General features: G+C 35.4%; 1 protein-coding gene across 5 annotated transcripts in view; it reads left to right on the forward strand.

Annotated features, from left to right (window-relative positions):
- Positions 1–261: 261 nt before the first annotated feature.
- Positions 262–18,296, forward strand: part of Stap1 (signal transducing adaptor family member 1) — a 33,790-nt gene continuing 15,755 nt past the window's right edge. For 4 of the 5 annotated variants that reach the window (XM_046428768.2, XM_046428764.2, XM_046428766.2 and 1 more), the window contains exons 1-5: positions 262–454; positions 6,228–6,299; positions 10,619–10,732; positions 12,692–12,748; positions 17,362–17,534. In XM_046428768.2, the coding sequence (XP_046284724.1) occupies positions 335–454; positions 6,228–6,299; positions 10,619–10,732; positions 12,692–12,748; positions 17,362–17,534 (536 nt within the window). In that variant the 5' untranslated portion in view covers positions 262–334. The remainder of the gene's footprint in view (positions 455–6,227; positions 6,300–10,618; positions 10,733–12,691; positions 12,749–17,361; positions 17,535–18,296) is intronic. The other variant, XM_058574056.1, reaches the window with a different exon arrangement.

The raw sequence follows: 18,296 nt of genomic DNA on the forward strand, positions 1-18,296 counted from the left end.
CTATGCCTATTTCTTTCATCCTCAGGTGATGTTAATCTTCTGTTTATTTTCCTGTTATAAATCTAAGTACATGTTGTTTACTCAGAGACTGCCCTCTAAAATTTGATCTATGACTATTCTTTCTTACTTCACAAAACGTAAAGGGAAAAAAGTGTGGGGGGTGGGGTGGGGTGGGGAATTGTGTGTCTCCTGTTGGTGGTAGTATTTTGTAGTTAAAAAAGCAAGTCAGGACTTCCTCTCTGAACAGTTAGTTGCCTTTTCCTCTCACGCAAGGGAGATTTCATTTTGTTTGAGACTGGATACAGTTGAAACCAAACCACACACCACAGAGGGTATGATGGCTAAGAAGCCCCCGAAACCAGCCCCTCGCAGGATCTTCCAGGAAAGATTAAAGATTACTGCTCTACCCATGTACTTTGAAGGATTTTTGTCAGTCAAGCGGGCAGCATACCAGGTAAGTGTACAGATGATAATGGTAACACGAAACTTCAGTTTAAATATAAAAGTCATCTCATGGTGATATGATGTGTTAAAGTATCTTTGTTTCTATTTGAATTATTCCCTCTTTTTGTCCTTGAACTCAGAAAATTGATTCTAATTTTGCATAATTTAAATACATTGTATAGCTTACATATGCATATGTGTGTATAATGTATATAATACTGTTTCTAGTATTAGGCCACTAATACAATAGTCAGTGTCCGAATTTAGAGCAAAAATGTTCATTTAAACATCACAGAACTAATAGGGCATTATGTAAAAATGTGGATGTGTAACCGATGTGATTCTGCAATCTGTATTTGGGGTAAAATTGGGAGTTCATAACCAACTTGAATCTAATGTATGAAATATGATATGTCAAGAGCTTTATAATGTTTTGAACAACCAATAAAAAAAATTAAAAAATAAAAAAAATAAAAAAATAAACATCACAGAAGATATCAGCTTTGAAGATAGTTTCTTTATATTTTCTCCATGATTTACTACTATGCTTCAATGATGAATTAATGATATTTTGATTAAAATTAAACTTTCTACTCCTATTATTCTCAGTTATATTGAAGTTTATAATGATCAAATTAAGTGATAAACCTTTTTGAAATGATAAAATTGATACTGTGTAATATGGTTATACATTCTAAAAACACTATTCAACATAGTGACTTTAAAAGATAATATTTAGGGTGCTAATATGAATAGTAAGCTATAAAAATATTTTTTTTCAAAGCAAAATATTAACAAAGCACTTCATATTTTTAAAATATAAAAATTAAAACATATAATTAATTAAAATAATTTCCTTTAAAATAATAATTGTGGTTAATTTAAAATAATAAGGTAAATAAATATGAAATTGCCTGTTACTAAAGAAAGAATGAAATAATTAATTTAGGCCAAATACTATAAAATTTTTGTATTGACTGAAATTGGAAAAACTTTAAATGTCTACAGAGATGTCACTAAGAAATGTTCAGTGATGATATGAAGATATATTTTTGAGGCTTCGTTAATTCTTATGGAAAACTTATGTATATGAAAATATCTCTAAAGAGACATTGATATTTCCCACATATATAAAAAATAAGAATCTTTAGGCTAAACTTTCTTCATTGAAAGATATAGCCTTCAAAATTAATTTTTAAAAATATTTAAGTATCTCTATAGCTATATATGTATACCTAGATATTAATTATTGATTGATGTTTATAGATGATTCAGATTATACTGGTATTCATGAGTTCTTATCAGAAACTAAATCAAGACTGTGACCAGAAGGTCTCTATATACTAAATGTAAGTTTGTTTTGTCTTTAGGTTTGTGACTGTGATTGCAATTTACGGGGCCTATTGTTATTTGTAACCTTACTTTTCCTCCAAGACTGCTTTTTCACTCAACTCAGTGCCTTTAAACTTGCCTCTTCCCCCTTTTAATAAATCCTCCTTAATCCTTTCCATGAGTTTTTGGTATTGCTTGCCAGTTAAACTCCCCTTTTTCCCTGATTAAATCTACCCAATTAATATCATTTTCTCCCATTTTTCCCTGATTAAATCTACCCAATTAATATCATTTTCTTATGACTGGATATGTCTGTAATTTTTCTCAGGAGCACAAATTAATGTCTGCTTTTACATTCAGAAGGAACTCAATGAACCTTAGCTGGCTATTATTGATGTTAGATATTCTAGCTATGTACAATTAAATGAATGGGACTGGTTTAAAAAATTAACAATGGTAGACTTTGAGTTCAGGGGTTCTCTTGCTTTCCTTTCTTTCAAGAATCACTTAGTTTTGAAGTTAGATTTAATCTTAGAAGACAGTTAAGTTCCCTAAACAATATACCAACATTCCCATCTCCTTCTGCACTCTCCCTCAACCCCATTCTAGTTCTGAAATACAAAATATCCTTGACCTACTCCTTTCATCGCAGAGGCTTACCAACAGGGCAGAATGTGAAAGCCTTAATTTTTAAAAAAATAATATGATAAGCCAAATAAAACAAATCAACTCCCACAAAAAAATTGAATTTTTTTGTTATTATTATGAAGATAAAAAAGTGCAAAACACCTATTAATAATGTAAATGATGAAGTAATACACTTCTTCGTTTTTGTTGTTAAAATGATCAACATTTACTGAGTACTTGCTATATCTCAGGTCCTATGTTTTTATTTACCTTATTATCTCATGCAGTTCTTCAATATCCTATGAAGCAATAGCAAGAAGCTGGTTTCACTATTTCTATTCTTGGTCCCTTAAAGGTGAACTCTAACTATGGAGGCATAATAATAATTATTATTTAGTATGTTTTAATATGTTTACAAACCTGTACAGCTATCACCACTGTTTCCAGAACATTTTAATCATTCCAAAACAAATCTCCATGAGCTGTCATCCCGAGTTTTACATTTTTAGACCTGTTCATTGGGATTTTCCTCTCTCAAGTTTGAAACCAATTAAAACCAGGAACACACAAATTAAGATCTATTACTTATCTTTATTATTGATTAAAGTCTATCAATATGTGATTTTGATTTAAGGCTAACAGTTTATCCAAGGTTTAGGTAGTCTCGAACTACCTCAAGTCATGACTCAGTTTGACAGGCATAAACCTTCACTTTTAGAGGTCCTTTGCCACCCAGCAAGGAATGGAACATAACACCCACTATCTCCTGATGGACTGAGCTGAGGGAGGACAGGAAGGGGCTGAACTGAGCATGCTGCTTCCCCAACTCACCAATCCTACTCTCTACAGAGGAGATAATCCATTCTGGCAGTATTCAATAATGCGGTGTAGGTTGGAGAGTATAGGCAGCAGAATTGCCAGGCAAGGGGCAATACACTTTGCATACTGTATGAAAAGAATAAAGAAAAACTTCTAATGGGATTGAAATTAAGATTTGTTCTCTCAGCTAGGTGTGGCAGGCTATGCCTGTAACCCCAGCAACTTGTGAGGCTGAGGCAAGAGGATTACAAATTTGAGGTCAGCCTGGGCAACTTAGTGAGACCCGTCTTAAAATGAAAATCAGAAAAAAACTGGAGATGTAGCTCAGTAGTAGAGTGTCCCTGGGTTCAATCTCCTATACTAGAGGGGTAGAGTGAGAGAGAGAAAGAGAGAGAGAGAGAGAGAGAGAGAGAGAGAGAGAGAGAGAGATTTGTCCTTTTGTGTTATTAAACTGCTTGACTCTATCAACTATATACATTGGGCATCTGGATTCCAGACAAGATGAAGAACCTCTTTGTGGGGCTGGGGTTGTAGCTTAGTGGTTGAGCGCTTGCCTCACATGCATGAGGCACTGGGTTTGATCCTCAGCACCACATAAAATAAATAAATAAAACAAAGATATTGTGTCCCCCTACAACTAAAAAGAAATTAACAACAACAAAAAAAGAACCTCTTTGCCTGGTTTTGTAATTGCACCAATGAGGACTATATATTGACAGATCCCTGAATCATATATATTTTTGAATTGTTCTTTTCTATGATGATTTTTTTCTTGTTTAAGTAGCATCTGCAGGTGTATAACACTTTTTTAGCCAGCTCTTAATTAGAGATGTAAATTGGAGTGAAATGACCACAGAACTTGGACAAAGATACCTTGTCCCAAGATTCATTTCTGTGCCTGAGGTGGACTGTTGCAGTAATACTAGTGATGTGTTTAAACCTCACTATATCCACATCCCGTTGAAATTTGACTTTCCTTTCCTCTCTCAAAGTGCTTGAGCCTATTTTTCTATCCTTTGCCTCTGGACTGGGTCATATGACATACTTTGGTAAATGTGATGAAAGCAGAAGCTTAGAATATGCTTCTGCATTGGGCTTTGCCTCTCTTACTCCTGGGAATCCTTCTGCCAGCATGTGAACAAATCTGGACTAGCTGACTAGAGGATGAGAGATCATAAAGAGTAAGAATTTAGCTGTTTCAGCCTTCTCAACTAGTTCTACATTCACAACCCAGACCTATACAGGTAAATGAGGCCACTCTAGACCATTTAGCCACAGCCACATACATCCAGATCAGAAAAACAATTAGCCAGCCACAGAATGGTGAGAAATAGAAAACATTTGCTGTTTTAGTTCAGTCAGTACACTTGGGTTTTGGTTTGTTTGGTAGGATGGCTTGTTTTATAGAAAAAATAATAATAAAGCCTCTTATTAAAAGGTGAAACTAGTTTGATCAAGAACACAAGAAAATATGATGGTTGTAAAACAGAAATATTATTTTATTATTATTTAATCTTGGGAGCTAGGAAAATAAAAGCAAGATGAGGTTGTAGAGTTTCTATTATTTGAGAAAATAAATGCATAAATTCTGAAGAGGTGACAAATGTTGTCCTAGATTAAAATAAGAATAAATGATAGGGCTGGGGATGTGGCTCAAGCGGTAGCTAGCGTGCTCGCCTGGCATGCGTGCGGCCCGGTTTCGATCCTCAGCACCACATACAAACAAAGATGTTGTGACCGCCGGGGGGGAAAAAAAAGTATTAAAAAATTCTCTCTATCTCTCTTTCCTTCTCACTCTCTCTTTAAAAAAAAAATGATATGTCAATATGGAAAGGGTAAAAATATTAAGGTAAAAAGTATCTTCACATTTAGGAAAAATTTAAGAAAATTATTTCTGTGGCTCTTACCTCTATCCTCAACATGTGAGCCATAATGACTCAACAAATTGCAAAAATTCAACTTACTAAATCCTAAAAGATGCCAGGTGCAGTGGCGCACTTTTATAATCCCAGCAGCTCAGGAGGCTGAGGCAGGAGGGATAGCAGATTCAAAGCCAACCTCAGCAAAAGTGAGTCCCTAAGCAACACAATGAGACCCTGTCTCTAAATAAAATACGAAATAGAGCTGGGAATGTGGCTCAGTGGTCGAGTGCCCCTGAGCACAAAAATGAATAAATAGATAGATATATTGATCAATCAATCCTAAAAGAAAGGTTGAGCAAGATGTCTATTAAGCCTACTAGAATTCCTAAAAAGATACTTTTGGAAAGAACTAGATATGGAGGTAAGTTTTTAAATGTAAAAAGATTTTATTCTTTATTCTTTAAACTCACTTGTTATTCTTCTGTAATATAGCCAATCTACATAATTATTGAAATAGGCGTTCACTTGAGTAAAATGAGAGTCTGATGATGTTATTGAAATTTTTTAAAACTTAAAATATCATATTTCTATAGAATTCATAGTAATGTGAATGTGTTAATAATTAAATAACACATGAATGAAATTTAATCTTCAAAGTTTAACTTTGATGGTATTATTATTTTTGTCATTATCAATTTCTCACATTTCCTTGATCTGTACCAATAATATCTAATATTTATTGAACCTAAACTATGAATGTGTTCTCTGCCAAGTGCTTTGCATGTATTAATTCATTCAATCTTTTCATCTGTTCTGAAAGTTAGATATCATACCCTTGTTCTTTTCTGGGTCCTTAAACAGCACTTTTCATGTGCTTCCACTGAAACTGTATAAACAGTCTGAAATCATTGAGAAGAATTTGGAAAATTATCTAAATACAAATCAAACCGTATTCTTACCTCAAATATTATGCTAAACTAAATTTGACAAGAATTTAATCAAGAATGAAATATAAACTTAAGTCATTAAAATTAGGGTAATCATTTAGGATAAAGAAGAAACTTCACAAACATTTAAGAAATCTAAAAAGAAAATAGTTGAATATACACTAAAGAAATAATGCCTATGATTTCTTTCCCACAGGAGTTTAAACGTTATTGGACAGAGTTAAGAGGAACTACACTTTTCTTTTATACCGAAAAGAAAAATACAATAGTAAGTAGTTAAACAAATTCAATTGATTCAATTTTTCCCCAATATGTCCTTGTCACACAGTTTATTATTTGTTTTGGATTTTCTGCCATCCAAAAATAAGGATGTTGTAGTAAAACCAAGTCAGCTGAAAAAGTTTGAATCTGATGGCTGTAAATTATGATAAATTCAAGGTAAAATTTCCTGGGCAACTCAGAAGGTATTAGCTAGTGTTTTTTTTTTTTTTTTAAAGAGAGAATTTTTTAATATTTATTTTTTAGTTATCGGCGGGCACAACACCTTTGCTTGTATGTGGTGCTGAGGATCGAACCCGGGCCGCACGCATGCCAGGCGAGCGCGCTACCGCTTGAGCCACATCCCCAGCCCTTAGCTAGTGTTGTAAACTCAGCATTCTCTTCTTTCTGATCCTGATAATTAGAGCTTAGTTAAAAGGTGGAAATTTTGGTTGTCTGGATATAAATTACTTAATACCAAGTGATAGCCTCAATTTCTTCACTTCTTATCTTGCTGTAGCATGCAGTTATAATCTGAAACAAGATGATACCCAGAGAAAAACAACATATAATGTCACAAATTAATTTTTCTATAAAGACAAAAACATATCCCCCAAAGCATGAGAGCAACACAAGGGATTTATTTGTTTTAATTTCAAATTTTAATTGTATGTTTCATTTATTTCATGAATAAGATATTTTAGTGAAAGTGTTTGCCTACCTTGGAATATTATACTTACAAGAAATTTTATGGGCCAGTAACTTATTCAGATATAAACTTATTTAGATATAAGTATTTACATCATGAATATAGTAGCCTATACTTCTTAGAACATCATTATTAGAGCTGTCATACCCTGATTTAATGAAAGAAACAAAAAGACAGCTGTGTAATGTACCCACATTTAGGCATTTCAGCCCCATTAGCAGTGAACTAGATGAAAACCATTAAAAACAAAAACAAAAACAATAAACTTAAAATGGTCATCTTTCACCAGAGCTCTGGATGAACAAGATTTATACAAGGGTGTTGTCAGAAACCACAATAAACTGTTGAAAAATGAAGTTCTCTGCTGTGCATTTCAACTTCCCACTGATGTTAGTAAATCAAAAGCTCATCATCTAAAACCTTGTATGATGCACAGTAAATGAGAATGTTAACAGTTCTTGTTCACTTACTACAATGTGGCAAGAGGCAGTACAGCTATGGTGACTGGAGAACCTGGTGTGCTCAGACATTGCCCATCCTGCCACTGTTAACTGTGAGGTCTTGGGCTACTTACCTAATCTCTTTGTGTCTCGGGGTATCAAAGAGAGAACTGGTAGAAAAATGATGACATCTCAAATTGCACAACGTGAAGAAAATATAATAAATATTCAAAGCAATGGGCACAGTAAGGACATCACAAAGGATAGTATAGAACCCTGGAGCTAATAATAGTGCCTTGTTACCAAGAAAAAGGAGAAAAAGAAAAGAATGAGAGAGATCATACTTGAGAGAGATAGGATCTTTGGTTGAGGAAACAACCACACAGAGTAAGAAATACCCAACTTCACTCTCCTCACCCTTCTGATCCCCTGCCAGTGTTCCTCAGTGGTCCAACAGAACAACAAGTCAAAGAATAAGGGAAGTCCTTAATGTCATCCATAAAGGTCCCTCTCCTGGTATAGAGTTGGGTAGTAAAAGGATAAGTGAATTTAGAGAGGCAAACTACAAAAAGAGTTGTAGAGGAGATATCCATACTCTCAGTCTTCAAATCACTAAATGTTGGATGAAACATGGTCCATCTCATAAGACTATATTAAAAGAATTACAAGATGGGTCATGTAAGAATGTAAGCGAGTACATGGCAGATAATAAGCATTCAAACATTTTATGTCCATATCTATTTATTTCTCACAGCAACTCTGCAGAGTTGGTACATTTTTAATCCCCACTTTATAGATGAGAATATTGAAGTTAAGGATTAGGAAATTGTACAAGGTCAGACAGCTTATAAAAGGGGTACAATACAGGTCTTGCTCATGTGCCAGCCTTCTGAACTACTCCGTCATGAAAAGGCTATTAAAATGAAATGCTGCAGAATTACTCATTTACCAATTTTGATATTCAAAAGAGGATGCAGACTTTTGGGGAAGTTTTTTTTTGGGGGGGGTGATCCTCTCAGGAGATAAAACTGGGACAGATCAGGAGAGAATTGTAGGTATTTATTTAGCTTTCATCAGGGCAGTATTTAAAACTGTCTTCACTTGTCTATAGGACTCTAAGTCATGAGAAAGAGCCACTGAATTTGTTTAGGGTTATTCTAGAGAAAATGGACAAACAAACACCAATAAATGGAACTTACCTGGAAGAAAGCTGTAGCTAAGTACAACCAAAAACTTGCTAATAAGCAGAGCTACTTGGGAGACATGAGCTCCCTCTTATTGAAGATGTTCAACCATAGGTTGAAGGACTACTGGCAGGAGACCCTGGATCAGGGTCAAGCATCAGGTGGCAGCCACATTAGACAGCTGACCTTTGAGACTCTTTGTGACACTACAATTAAAAACAAAATATGTGACTTCCTTTCTTCTAATCAATGGATCAGCCCACAGCACTCTATCTAACTCTACCACTTCTTCCTTTGTTGCTTCCTCTTTTTTGCTGCAAAACTCACTGAGCTTGATCTAGACTGTTCATTAGGAAAAAAAAAACAAAAAACTTTTTTTGTTTAATTTTAAAGTCTGACTTCATTTCTTTGTACCTCTTCTTCTATTTTTAAGTCTTCTTTGTCCATTGAACATAAACAGACCAACCCAAATTTATTCTCAACCTCATCAATATAGAAATGGCTCTGGAAAATTTTTATTTTCCTATTTTCATGTCCTACCTGATTCAAAAAATAAAATAACATTTATAAGAATACAGTAAAACAAGTTACATTAAGCATAACTAACAGAATTAAGATAGTTTAACAAAAACAAACACACACATTAAAAAACCTTACTACAGTTGTTTTTTTTCTAATACTAGAAGACAAAGCTGTCTCATTGCATGTAGATCAGTCCATATAGACCAACTGCTTTGAAGAAATATATATATATATTTTTTTACTTAGATAAGATAGTGACTTTTTAATGAGATTCTCATAACTAGTGGTGTGTGGTAAAAGTTGAAAATTGCTTTCTGGAAAAAATGTATGTATGAATATATGTACATAAAAACATAAATGTTATTGATATAAAAATGTATAGCACACAATTAGAACAATGTACAATTCCCTTTGTTATAATTTCCTTTTTAGCAAATTGATTCTTACAGAATGCTTTTCTTGATTTTTGCTGAATCAGCTTCTTCAATGAATTAGTTAATATTTTGTCAATTTTTTCTCATTTATATTGAAACAGCTTCGGCTACAACAAACTTAGAAGTTTCATCTGCTTTATTAACATTCTTTCATTTACTTTTTTAAGCCTAGCATGGTGGCCAGAAGTCAGTGGACCTTGGACCAAACCTGCCAAATCTGGCGTTGATTTTATACAGTCTGAGCTATGAATTTGTTTCTTTTACATTTTAAAATTTTGTGAAGAAAAAACAGAAACAAAAACAAGAATATGCAACAGAGACTTTATGCCTAAGTTTTACTATGTGATATTTTACCAAACAAACAAACAAAAGCTGCCCCTGGGACAATCAAGCCCTGAATTGTAAGGAGTTTACCAATTCCAATCGTATAAATACTCCTGCCATGACTGATTTAAACCTATCAGTGTGACCTCACTGAACAAGAAATTGAGAATAAAAGCACAGTAGCACCACGATACAGCATTTACCACACAGAACAAAGACATAAATAACCACAGAAGCATAAAGCATGGTAAAGTGTAGTAATATAATTAGAAAATAATAAATTGAGTTTTAATTATAATTTTGTTTTAATGTAATTACTTATAAATTGTATCTATATAATTTAATTTTTTAAAAAAATTAGTTATTGGTCAACATTTATTTTATTTATTTATTTTAATGTGCTGCTGAGGATCAAACCCAGTGCCTCACACATGCTAGGCAAGCACTCTACCACTGAGCCACAACTCCAGCCCTATATAATTTAATTTTTAATAGTGCCTATGTTCAACAACTCACTTGCAAAATTTATGAAAACATAATAATTTTGCAAACATATATGATTCAGGTCCAACAGACCACCTCATAAGCACTTCCAAATACCCTCTGGGGTTGGGTATCATGCAAATGACTAATCAATTTAAAGTTAAATATTATTTTTCTTCCTGCTACAATATGTATGATCCATGAAATAATGAGATTTTCTTTTATCTTTGTAGTACGTGGACAAACTAGACATAATAGACCTTACATGCCTTACTGACCAAAATTCAACTGAAAAGAATTGTGCAAAATTCACCCTTGTTTTGCCAAAAGAGGAAGTGCAGCTGAAGGTGAGTGAGGAGACAGTCTGTAAAGAGCTGTGATTATAATAGCATTTGCCTCTAAAAACCCAGTAGGTAAAATAAAGAGGAATTAAAAGAGGGGCTAAGTTTATACTTTGTTAATATTTCTTGCCCTTAACCAAGAAGTATACTTTTCTGAACTGGATTTTAGAAGAGCATGTTCATTTATTTAGTATACAAACACAATGAAAGCTTACACTTCTATTCTTTGACAAAGTCAGGGATCCCACCTGGTGTTTTTAAAAAGTTGTTCTTGAATCATCAAAGTGAGCTAATTAATAATAAGTCAACAACTGTAGTAATAACATAAACATAAAAAGAACAACTTGGAATTGAATAAGATGTAATAGGAGATACTGCCAAGAGATTACTGATTGACCTTGAAATCAATAGTTTTTAAACTTTAGCATAATAAGAATTACCTGGATTTAGGAAAGCCAGACCCCATGTAAACCTGAGACCCAGAATCTACATTTTAAGCAAGTTCCCCAGCTGATAAAGTGTTTAACAGCACAGAATTAGAGTCTGGTGTTGTGTTAGTCAGCTTTTTGTTGCCATGACCAAAAATACCTGACAAGAACAATTTAGAGAAGGAAAAGTGTATTTGGGGCTCACAGTTTCAGAGTTTCAGTCTATGGTCAACTGGCTCCATTGCTCTAGGCTTGATGTGAGCCCATCATGGTGGAAGGAATAGCACAGGGAAGCTGCTCAGCTCATGGCTGCTGGGAAGGAGAGAGAGAGAGAGAGAGAGAAAGTACAGGAAGCCAGGGACATAATATACTCTATAATCCCCAATGGCACACCCTACTTCCTCCAGCCACACCCTCATCTATCTATAGTTACCATTGAATAGTCCCTTCAAGAAATTTAATCTACCAGATGGATTAATACACTGATGAGGTTATAGTTCTCATATTTTAATCATTTTACCTCTTAACATTCCTGCATTGCCTAACACATGAACTTTTCAGGGTATACCTCATATCCAAACCATAACAGGTGTCTGCCTTTCATTTTGGGCTGATTTAGGTAGTAGTTGTGTGATTGTAGGCAAGTTATTTAAGCTCTCTACACACTTGTTTTTTTCACCCAGAAATATGTTTACTCAGATGTAATCCTCTGACTAGGGCCTATTTGAACCATCTTATTAAAATTGTAACATTGTTCCCCTCTTCTATCCACTAGTCACATAACAATTTAGTTTTGGATTAGTGATGTGGAAATTATGTTGCATGAGTGACTCCATTTTGATTTTTAATCTGGCCTATAGGAACTCAGTGCAGAAGCCTAGTCCAAACAGTGTCCTCCTATTATGTTTGTTTAACAATATTAAACAAAATAGTACCTGTGGCATGTGTAGAACAGTAGCTGCCATTATAAGCACTCCAAAAATGTTGGGTGATACTGTTATTATGAGTAGCAGTGCTAATAGTAGTGGTATTTAAAGTTAAGAATTCAGTTTCTACATTAGTTGCCCCAAACTTTAAGCTGGTTAATGCTGAATAGCAATGGAGAAAATAAGCAATAATTGATATACTGCAGAAATGAGTTTGCTAATATTTGATTTTTTTGAGCTAAGTATATAAATTTGTACAATTTTACTTGTTTAGTAAGCATAGAGATTAAAGGTTCATAGTTCTTTTTCTGATAAAAGAAAACAGTATTGAAATATTTTGTAAGAAACACATATTAGAACTAAATAAGAAAAATGAATTATTTCTTCCTTTCAGCTGAATTTAAGTGTTTTAGAAAAATTACAACTATTTCCTTAAACAATGTGTTTTGAAAGAAGAATATGCATTTTGTAAATCTTGCTGTTTTGTTGAATTATGTATCTTGTCACAATATAATCATATGAAAGTCTAAAGTTATTTGAAGTTAACAAAGAATTAATGCTCATAATCACTCATGTGTTTTCTTTGTCTTTGTTTTTGTCTTCATCTTTAGACAGAAAACACAGAAAGTGGGGAAGAATGGAGAGGCTTCATTCTTACAGTAACAGAGGTGGGAGGTCATTACTATTGATTGATTCATTTATTCACATATTTTCTGACCTACTCTAAACCATGTAAGTGGCGAAATATATAGCAATTTAAAAAGACAGACCTAAATCCTTGCACTTGCTCCTGAAAGTCACATTTTTATCAGGGGGGTAGAGAGGGAGTGTTATGCTCGAATTCGGGACCCCCAAAGACCACCAGAGACCCAAGATCGATGTAAGCAGCAAAGAGGTGTTTATTCCGAGCTAGCTCGGTCCTCCGCGCGCGCACACACAGCAACTGGTGACGCTGAGAGGCCCCGAGCCCAGGGTTTGCAGCAGTTTTATACATTTTTTGGAGAGGGCAGGGACTTCACATACATCATAGCATCCCTTAGCAAATCATCATACACTGCAGGAAAATCAAATAACAACTCTAAAACATGATTAGCACATTCATTGGCGGGAACAAGTTGGGTAGGGGTGATTGGTCAGTACAAAAGGGGTATTCATTTGAACTGATTGGTTTGAGCCAAGAGGGGTGTACATGCTGAACTACATGGTTTCCCAACTTGTTATCAACCACCATAAACCACTGGCATCCCAGGTATTTCCCTGTCTCATGCTGATTGGTGGCTGCTAGGGGGCTGCTATGGATCCCCACCTAGCCTGACTGAGTCAGGGACACCTGGCACAGCAGATCTCTCCTGTTATTTGTAGATAAACAACTTAGCAGGGTGGGAATGTGCTTAGGAGTGCTCTGTGGGTTTTTCCAAGGACTAAGGTCATGTCCCTTCCTTGGACAGGCTTTGCTCTAAGGTAGAGGCTGGTTTTTCAGGAGAAAGAAAATAAACAAGTAAACAAACAGGATCATTTCACATTGTGATAATTGTTGCAAAGAAAATAAACCAGTCAATATGCTAGTGACTAACAGGTGGTTAGAGAATCTACTTTTTCTATCTTATCTTTTTGACACAGAGGTTCTTTGTATATTCTAACATTTGTAGCTTATATAGTACTTTCTAAAATAATTTCCAATTCCTTTCTTATTCATTTACAAAATATTTACTGAGATGAACTTTATGGATAACAGACAACATAAAAGAGAGACATAAAAATTAAAACTCACCTTTAAACATTTGTTCAGTGAATCTTTTTTTTTAAAAGAACACTTCCTGAAGTAACTTGTTTTTTTTTTTTAATTTTTTTAAGAGAGAGTGAGAGATTTTTTTTTTTTTTAATATTTATTGTTTAGTTATTGGCAGACACAACATCTTCGTTTGTATGTGGTGCTGAGGATCGAACCCGGGCCGCACGCGTGCCAGGCGAGCGCGCCACCACTTGAGCCACATCCCCAGCCCTGTTCAGTGAATCTTAAACGGATGGGATGTTTATCTGTTTAATTGGATGGCATCTTGTCAGAGGAAAATAGTAAGATCAACTATTTAGAGTTAGCAGTTGTAACAAGATAACTACCATTAATTTGAATAAAGCCATATAGCAATTGAACTCAAAACAGGAGATACTTTGATAACCAGGAAACACTATGTTCTCTAATACTTTTAAAGGTAATGAAAAAAATCCACATTTATTAGGGTCAGTTAAACACAGATTCTATCCAAAGCTAGTTTCTAAGTAAAACCTTTGGAGTCACGTGAAATAAGCACTGCACTTTACGCAGATGTTGGATGCTGGTTCTTTATCTTAGCCAGTGACAGGTAGAGCTTGGAGGCCATGTAAGGAAATCATGAAAGGTTAGAAAAGTAAACCAGTTTAAGATGAGAAGGACATTTTGACTTGTCAGCATGGGGAAGGAACTCTTGGGGGAATTGTACTTTCTCCCTCTGTCATGGATATAAGGAAAGAACTGAATGAAGAAAATAAAGAGAGAGGAGGCTCAACAGTAACACAGGTTTATTCAGGACAAACTTAGAGAGGGGGACTCAGTGAAGACTGAGATATATTTGGGGTATGAGTGAAGTATTGCGGTTAGGCCTGTGCTAAGGGGCTGTCAGGAAAGGGTCCTTGTGGTCTTCCCCTCTATTCTTTGAGGAAGTCACTGTTCCAGGTAGAACTGGGTGTTTTCAGAATTCAAGTCCCAGATAACAATTTACTTTCTTTGCATGACAATAGAGTGTTGTCTGGGGTTTAAATCAGGCTGAATCAGAATAAGCTTGACTCTTGTTCTAAGATGGAGGATACATTTCAAAAGGGCATTGCCTGGATCAAGTTCTTCCTAACAAAATGGAAAGGTGTCATCATATGCCTCTGTGCTTCTTATGCTGGGGTGCAAGTATTCTAAGAATATGAGAGGAGGCCTCGGGGAGAATGCTAGAAAAACCTTGGTACATCTTCCAATACACTAATTATACTTACTCTTTGAGGTAAGGATATAAACAACATTATTTTTCTATTAAAACATGCACATAAAATAAAATTTATGTAAATTTTAGAGAAGACAAGTTCTCTTGATTTTTGTGCTCTATAAATGTTTTGTGCTATGGTCCCAGATCACCATGATCACCATGTGTAGACAGTCATACACATATGTTGTTAGAATTATAGTAGAGAAGTGTGAGAAACACATACCAGCTGAAGAGGTTAGACATGGCTTTTGAGTCAAATAAACAAACACAAGTTGGAGTGCAGGTTCCACGGCTTCCTAGCTATGTGACCCTGGACTAGTTATTTAATCTTTTGAGGAATTTTTGTCATTGTTGTTTTTGTTTTTTCACTTGTAAAGAGGGGACAATCATGTCTTATAACATTGTTGTGTGTATGATGCTTGAGAATAGTAGTAAAAAGTAGCTGAAAGGAAAAAAAATTAAAATAACATTTAAAATTTAAGGAATAACTATTTTATTAGTTTTTTTTTAACCCTAATTTTATTTTTTCTAGTTTGGTATATAAAGAAATAGCTTTGCTGGCTATTAAGTAGCTTAGTTACCTAGGGGAATGATCTCTAAATGTTTTTGATTATGTGCCTCTACTGGTAAATTTTATTTAAATTTCATATTTACAGATGTATACAATAGATAATAAATGAAGCAAAAAAAAAAAAACAGTATACAAAGTGCAGCTCTGTTTGTTTTCTTTTCATATTCACATGGACTATCTTGCATACCACTGGAAAAGTATGCATTCCCCTCTGGTTATAAAGATTATAATCAATTATGACTGCCTCTACATATAGACTAGCAAGTGTCACATATAGAAAAATATTCTGCCATTCAGACTATACCCCCAAGAGAACACAGCTGGTCATAATGTGGTAGTAAACTGGAGGTACAGATAGACTTCAGGAGGACATATATGGGTGAATCAGTCCAAAATATATCTCTAGAAAACATCAAAACCGATAGAATAGTAAAAGTGTTATGCTCGAATTCGGGACCCCCTAAAGACCACCAGAGACCAAGATCGATGTAAGCAGCAAAGAGGTGTTTATTGCCAGCTAGCTCAGTCCTCCGAGCACACACAACAACAGGTGATGCTAAGAGGCCCAGAGCTCAGGGTTTGCAGCAGTTTTATACATTCTTTGGAGAAGGTAGGGACCTCCACATACATCATAGCGTCTCTTAGCAAATCATCACACCGCGGGAAAATCAAATAACAACTCTAAAACATGATTAGTGTATCAAGTGGCGGGAAACAATCTGGAAAGAATTATTGGTTAGTTCAAGGGGTTGACGCCCTTAAAATTGATTGGTTTAAATCGTGAGGATGTCGCAAGGGGGCTACGTGCCAAACTGCAGGGCTTCTAGTTTAGATACTGGTCACTACACCTAGGTGGGGGCCATCTGGAATTTCAGATATGTGGTTATCTTGGCCTATCTTAGGTGATCACCATCTGTGGCTTTTCGGAGAACTGTTTCCACAGAGCTTTTCTGTAGTATTTTCCTGACTTTAGGACTATAGTAGGTCAGAGGTTAAGTTTAAGAGCAAAATGAGGTCCCAAGCAGAATGAGATTGCTTAGGTCTTTCAAAAGTACCTTAAGTTAATATATGAATGGGGCTGGGGATGTGGCTCAAGCGGTAGCACGCTCGTCTGGCATGCATGTGGCCTGGGTTCGATCCTCAGCACCACATACCAACAAAGATGTTGTGTCTGCCAATAACTAACTAAATAAATAAATATGTTTTAAAAAAAAAGTTAATATATGAATGAATGTTTGAAACACACCAAAATAGAGACCTCTGATTGCTGATCTTCTGTCATCTACTGGGTAGCTCCACCTCAATCCTATGTTGCATAATAAAATGGAATGTATTCTAATTTGTGCTCTCACTTTCTAATTTGTACTCTTGAACTTTCCTGCATCAATGTACTAGTGATCTTAGAATGAAATTGAGAGGTTGTTACTTAAATTAACTTTTAGTACAAGGTAGATGTAGCTTGCTTTGGGACCAGGTCATAAGGTTGATTTATTGGAAGACAGGTGTCACCCTGCACAGGTTCTAGTTGGTTTAGGGGCAGTTCTAAGACATTCACTCTAGATCAAGTTCTTTTCTCCATGATTCTGCCCATTCTTCTCTGTCAGGTAACTATAGCCCTTAGCATCATAATAGGATAATCTCTACTAAATAAATATGTAATTTAACTGTCTTTCTAATCTGCCTATTATTTAACTGGTTTCAGCTGTCAGTTCCACAACATGTGTCACTTTTACCTGGGCAAGTTATTAGACTGCATGAAGTCCTAGAGAGAGAAAAGAAAAGGAGGATTGAGACACAGCAGGTACCAAATACATCTCTGGAAAAAGAGAAGGAACCAATTGAAGATTATGTGGATGTACTGAACCCTATGCCAGTGTAAGTACACAATGAATTCCAGTTTATTCATTCACTTAAGACTAATTAAAATCTAATTATTAAGTAGAGCTACCCACTTGACCTTATTAAATTTGGGACAATAAAAACTCTTTGAGGATAATCTGTGTATTTTTGAGTACCTGCCACATTTCCTCTTCTATGTTATGTTCAACATAATGCAGAGTTGAACCAATCTTCTTACCACATAGGAAATCCCCTTCTACCCACACCTTTAGACCAAACAGATAACCTTTCCGGAGCTCAGACCTAAATAAAAGTTCCTATGAAGGAGGAAGGAAAAGATATTTTCACCATACAACTCTATTGTTGAGGGCCACAGCCAAGTCGGGATGACACATGGCATTTTTGCCAGAAGGGAGTGGTTGAGAGGTGACGCCAGGGAGCGATTGAGATGATAATGGTTAAGTCATGCTGGTATTCAGTTGTATATAGACCCCTGCTGTTCGCCTGGGCGCCCCGCTACTTTGGAGTTCTCTCGGGGAATTCCTGGGGAGTTCGCCTTGGTGAAGTTCCGGAGGAGGGATTTCCGGTTGGGGGTGTTCTTGGAAGGGCCGAGTGGGTGGCGTTTGTGGGAGTTCGGGCAATAAAGGAGTTCCTGTTTGAACCTACAAGTGCCTCGTGTTGGCTTGGTTATTTTGTGCCCAGCCAGACTGTGGCACTCTATAATTGACTTGTCTTCTATCATAAATTATACTAAATAATTTTAAATACTTGGAATGTGTTCAGCTGACAAATCAGTAA

This window comes from Marmota monax, unplaced genomic scaffold, assembly GCF_021218885.2.
Source record: "Marmota monax isolate L192 unplaced genomic scaffold, Marmota_monax_Labrador192_F-V1.1 WCK01_AAM20220418_F8-fsc00132, whole genome shotgun sequence".
NCBI lineage: Eukaryota > Metazoa > Chordata > Mammalia > Rodentia > Sciuridae > Marmota > Marmota monax.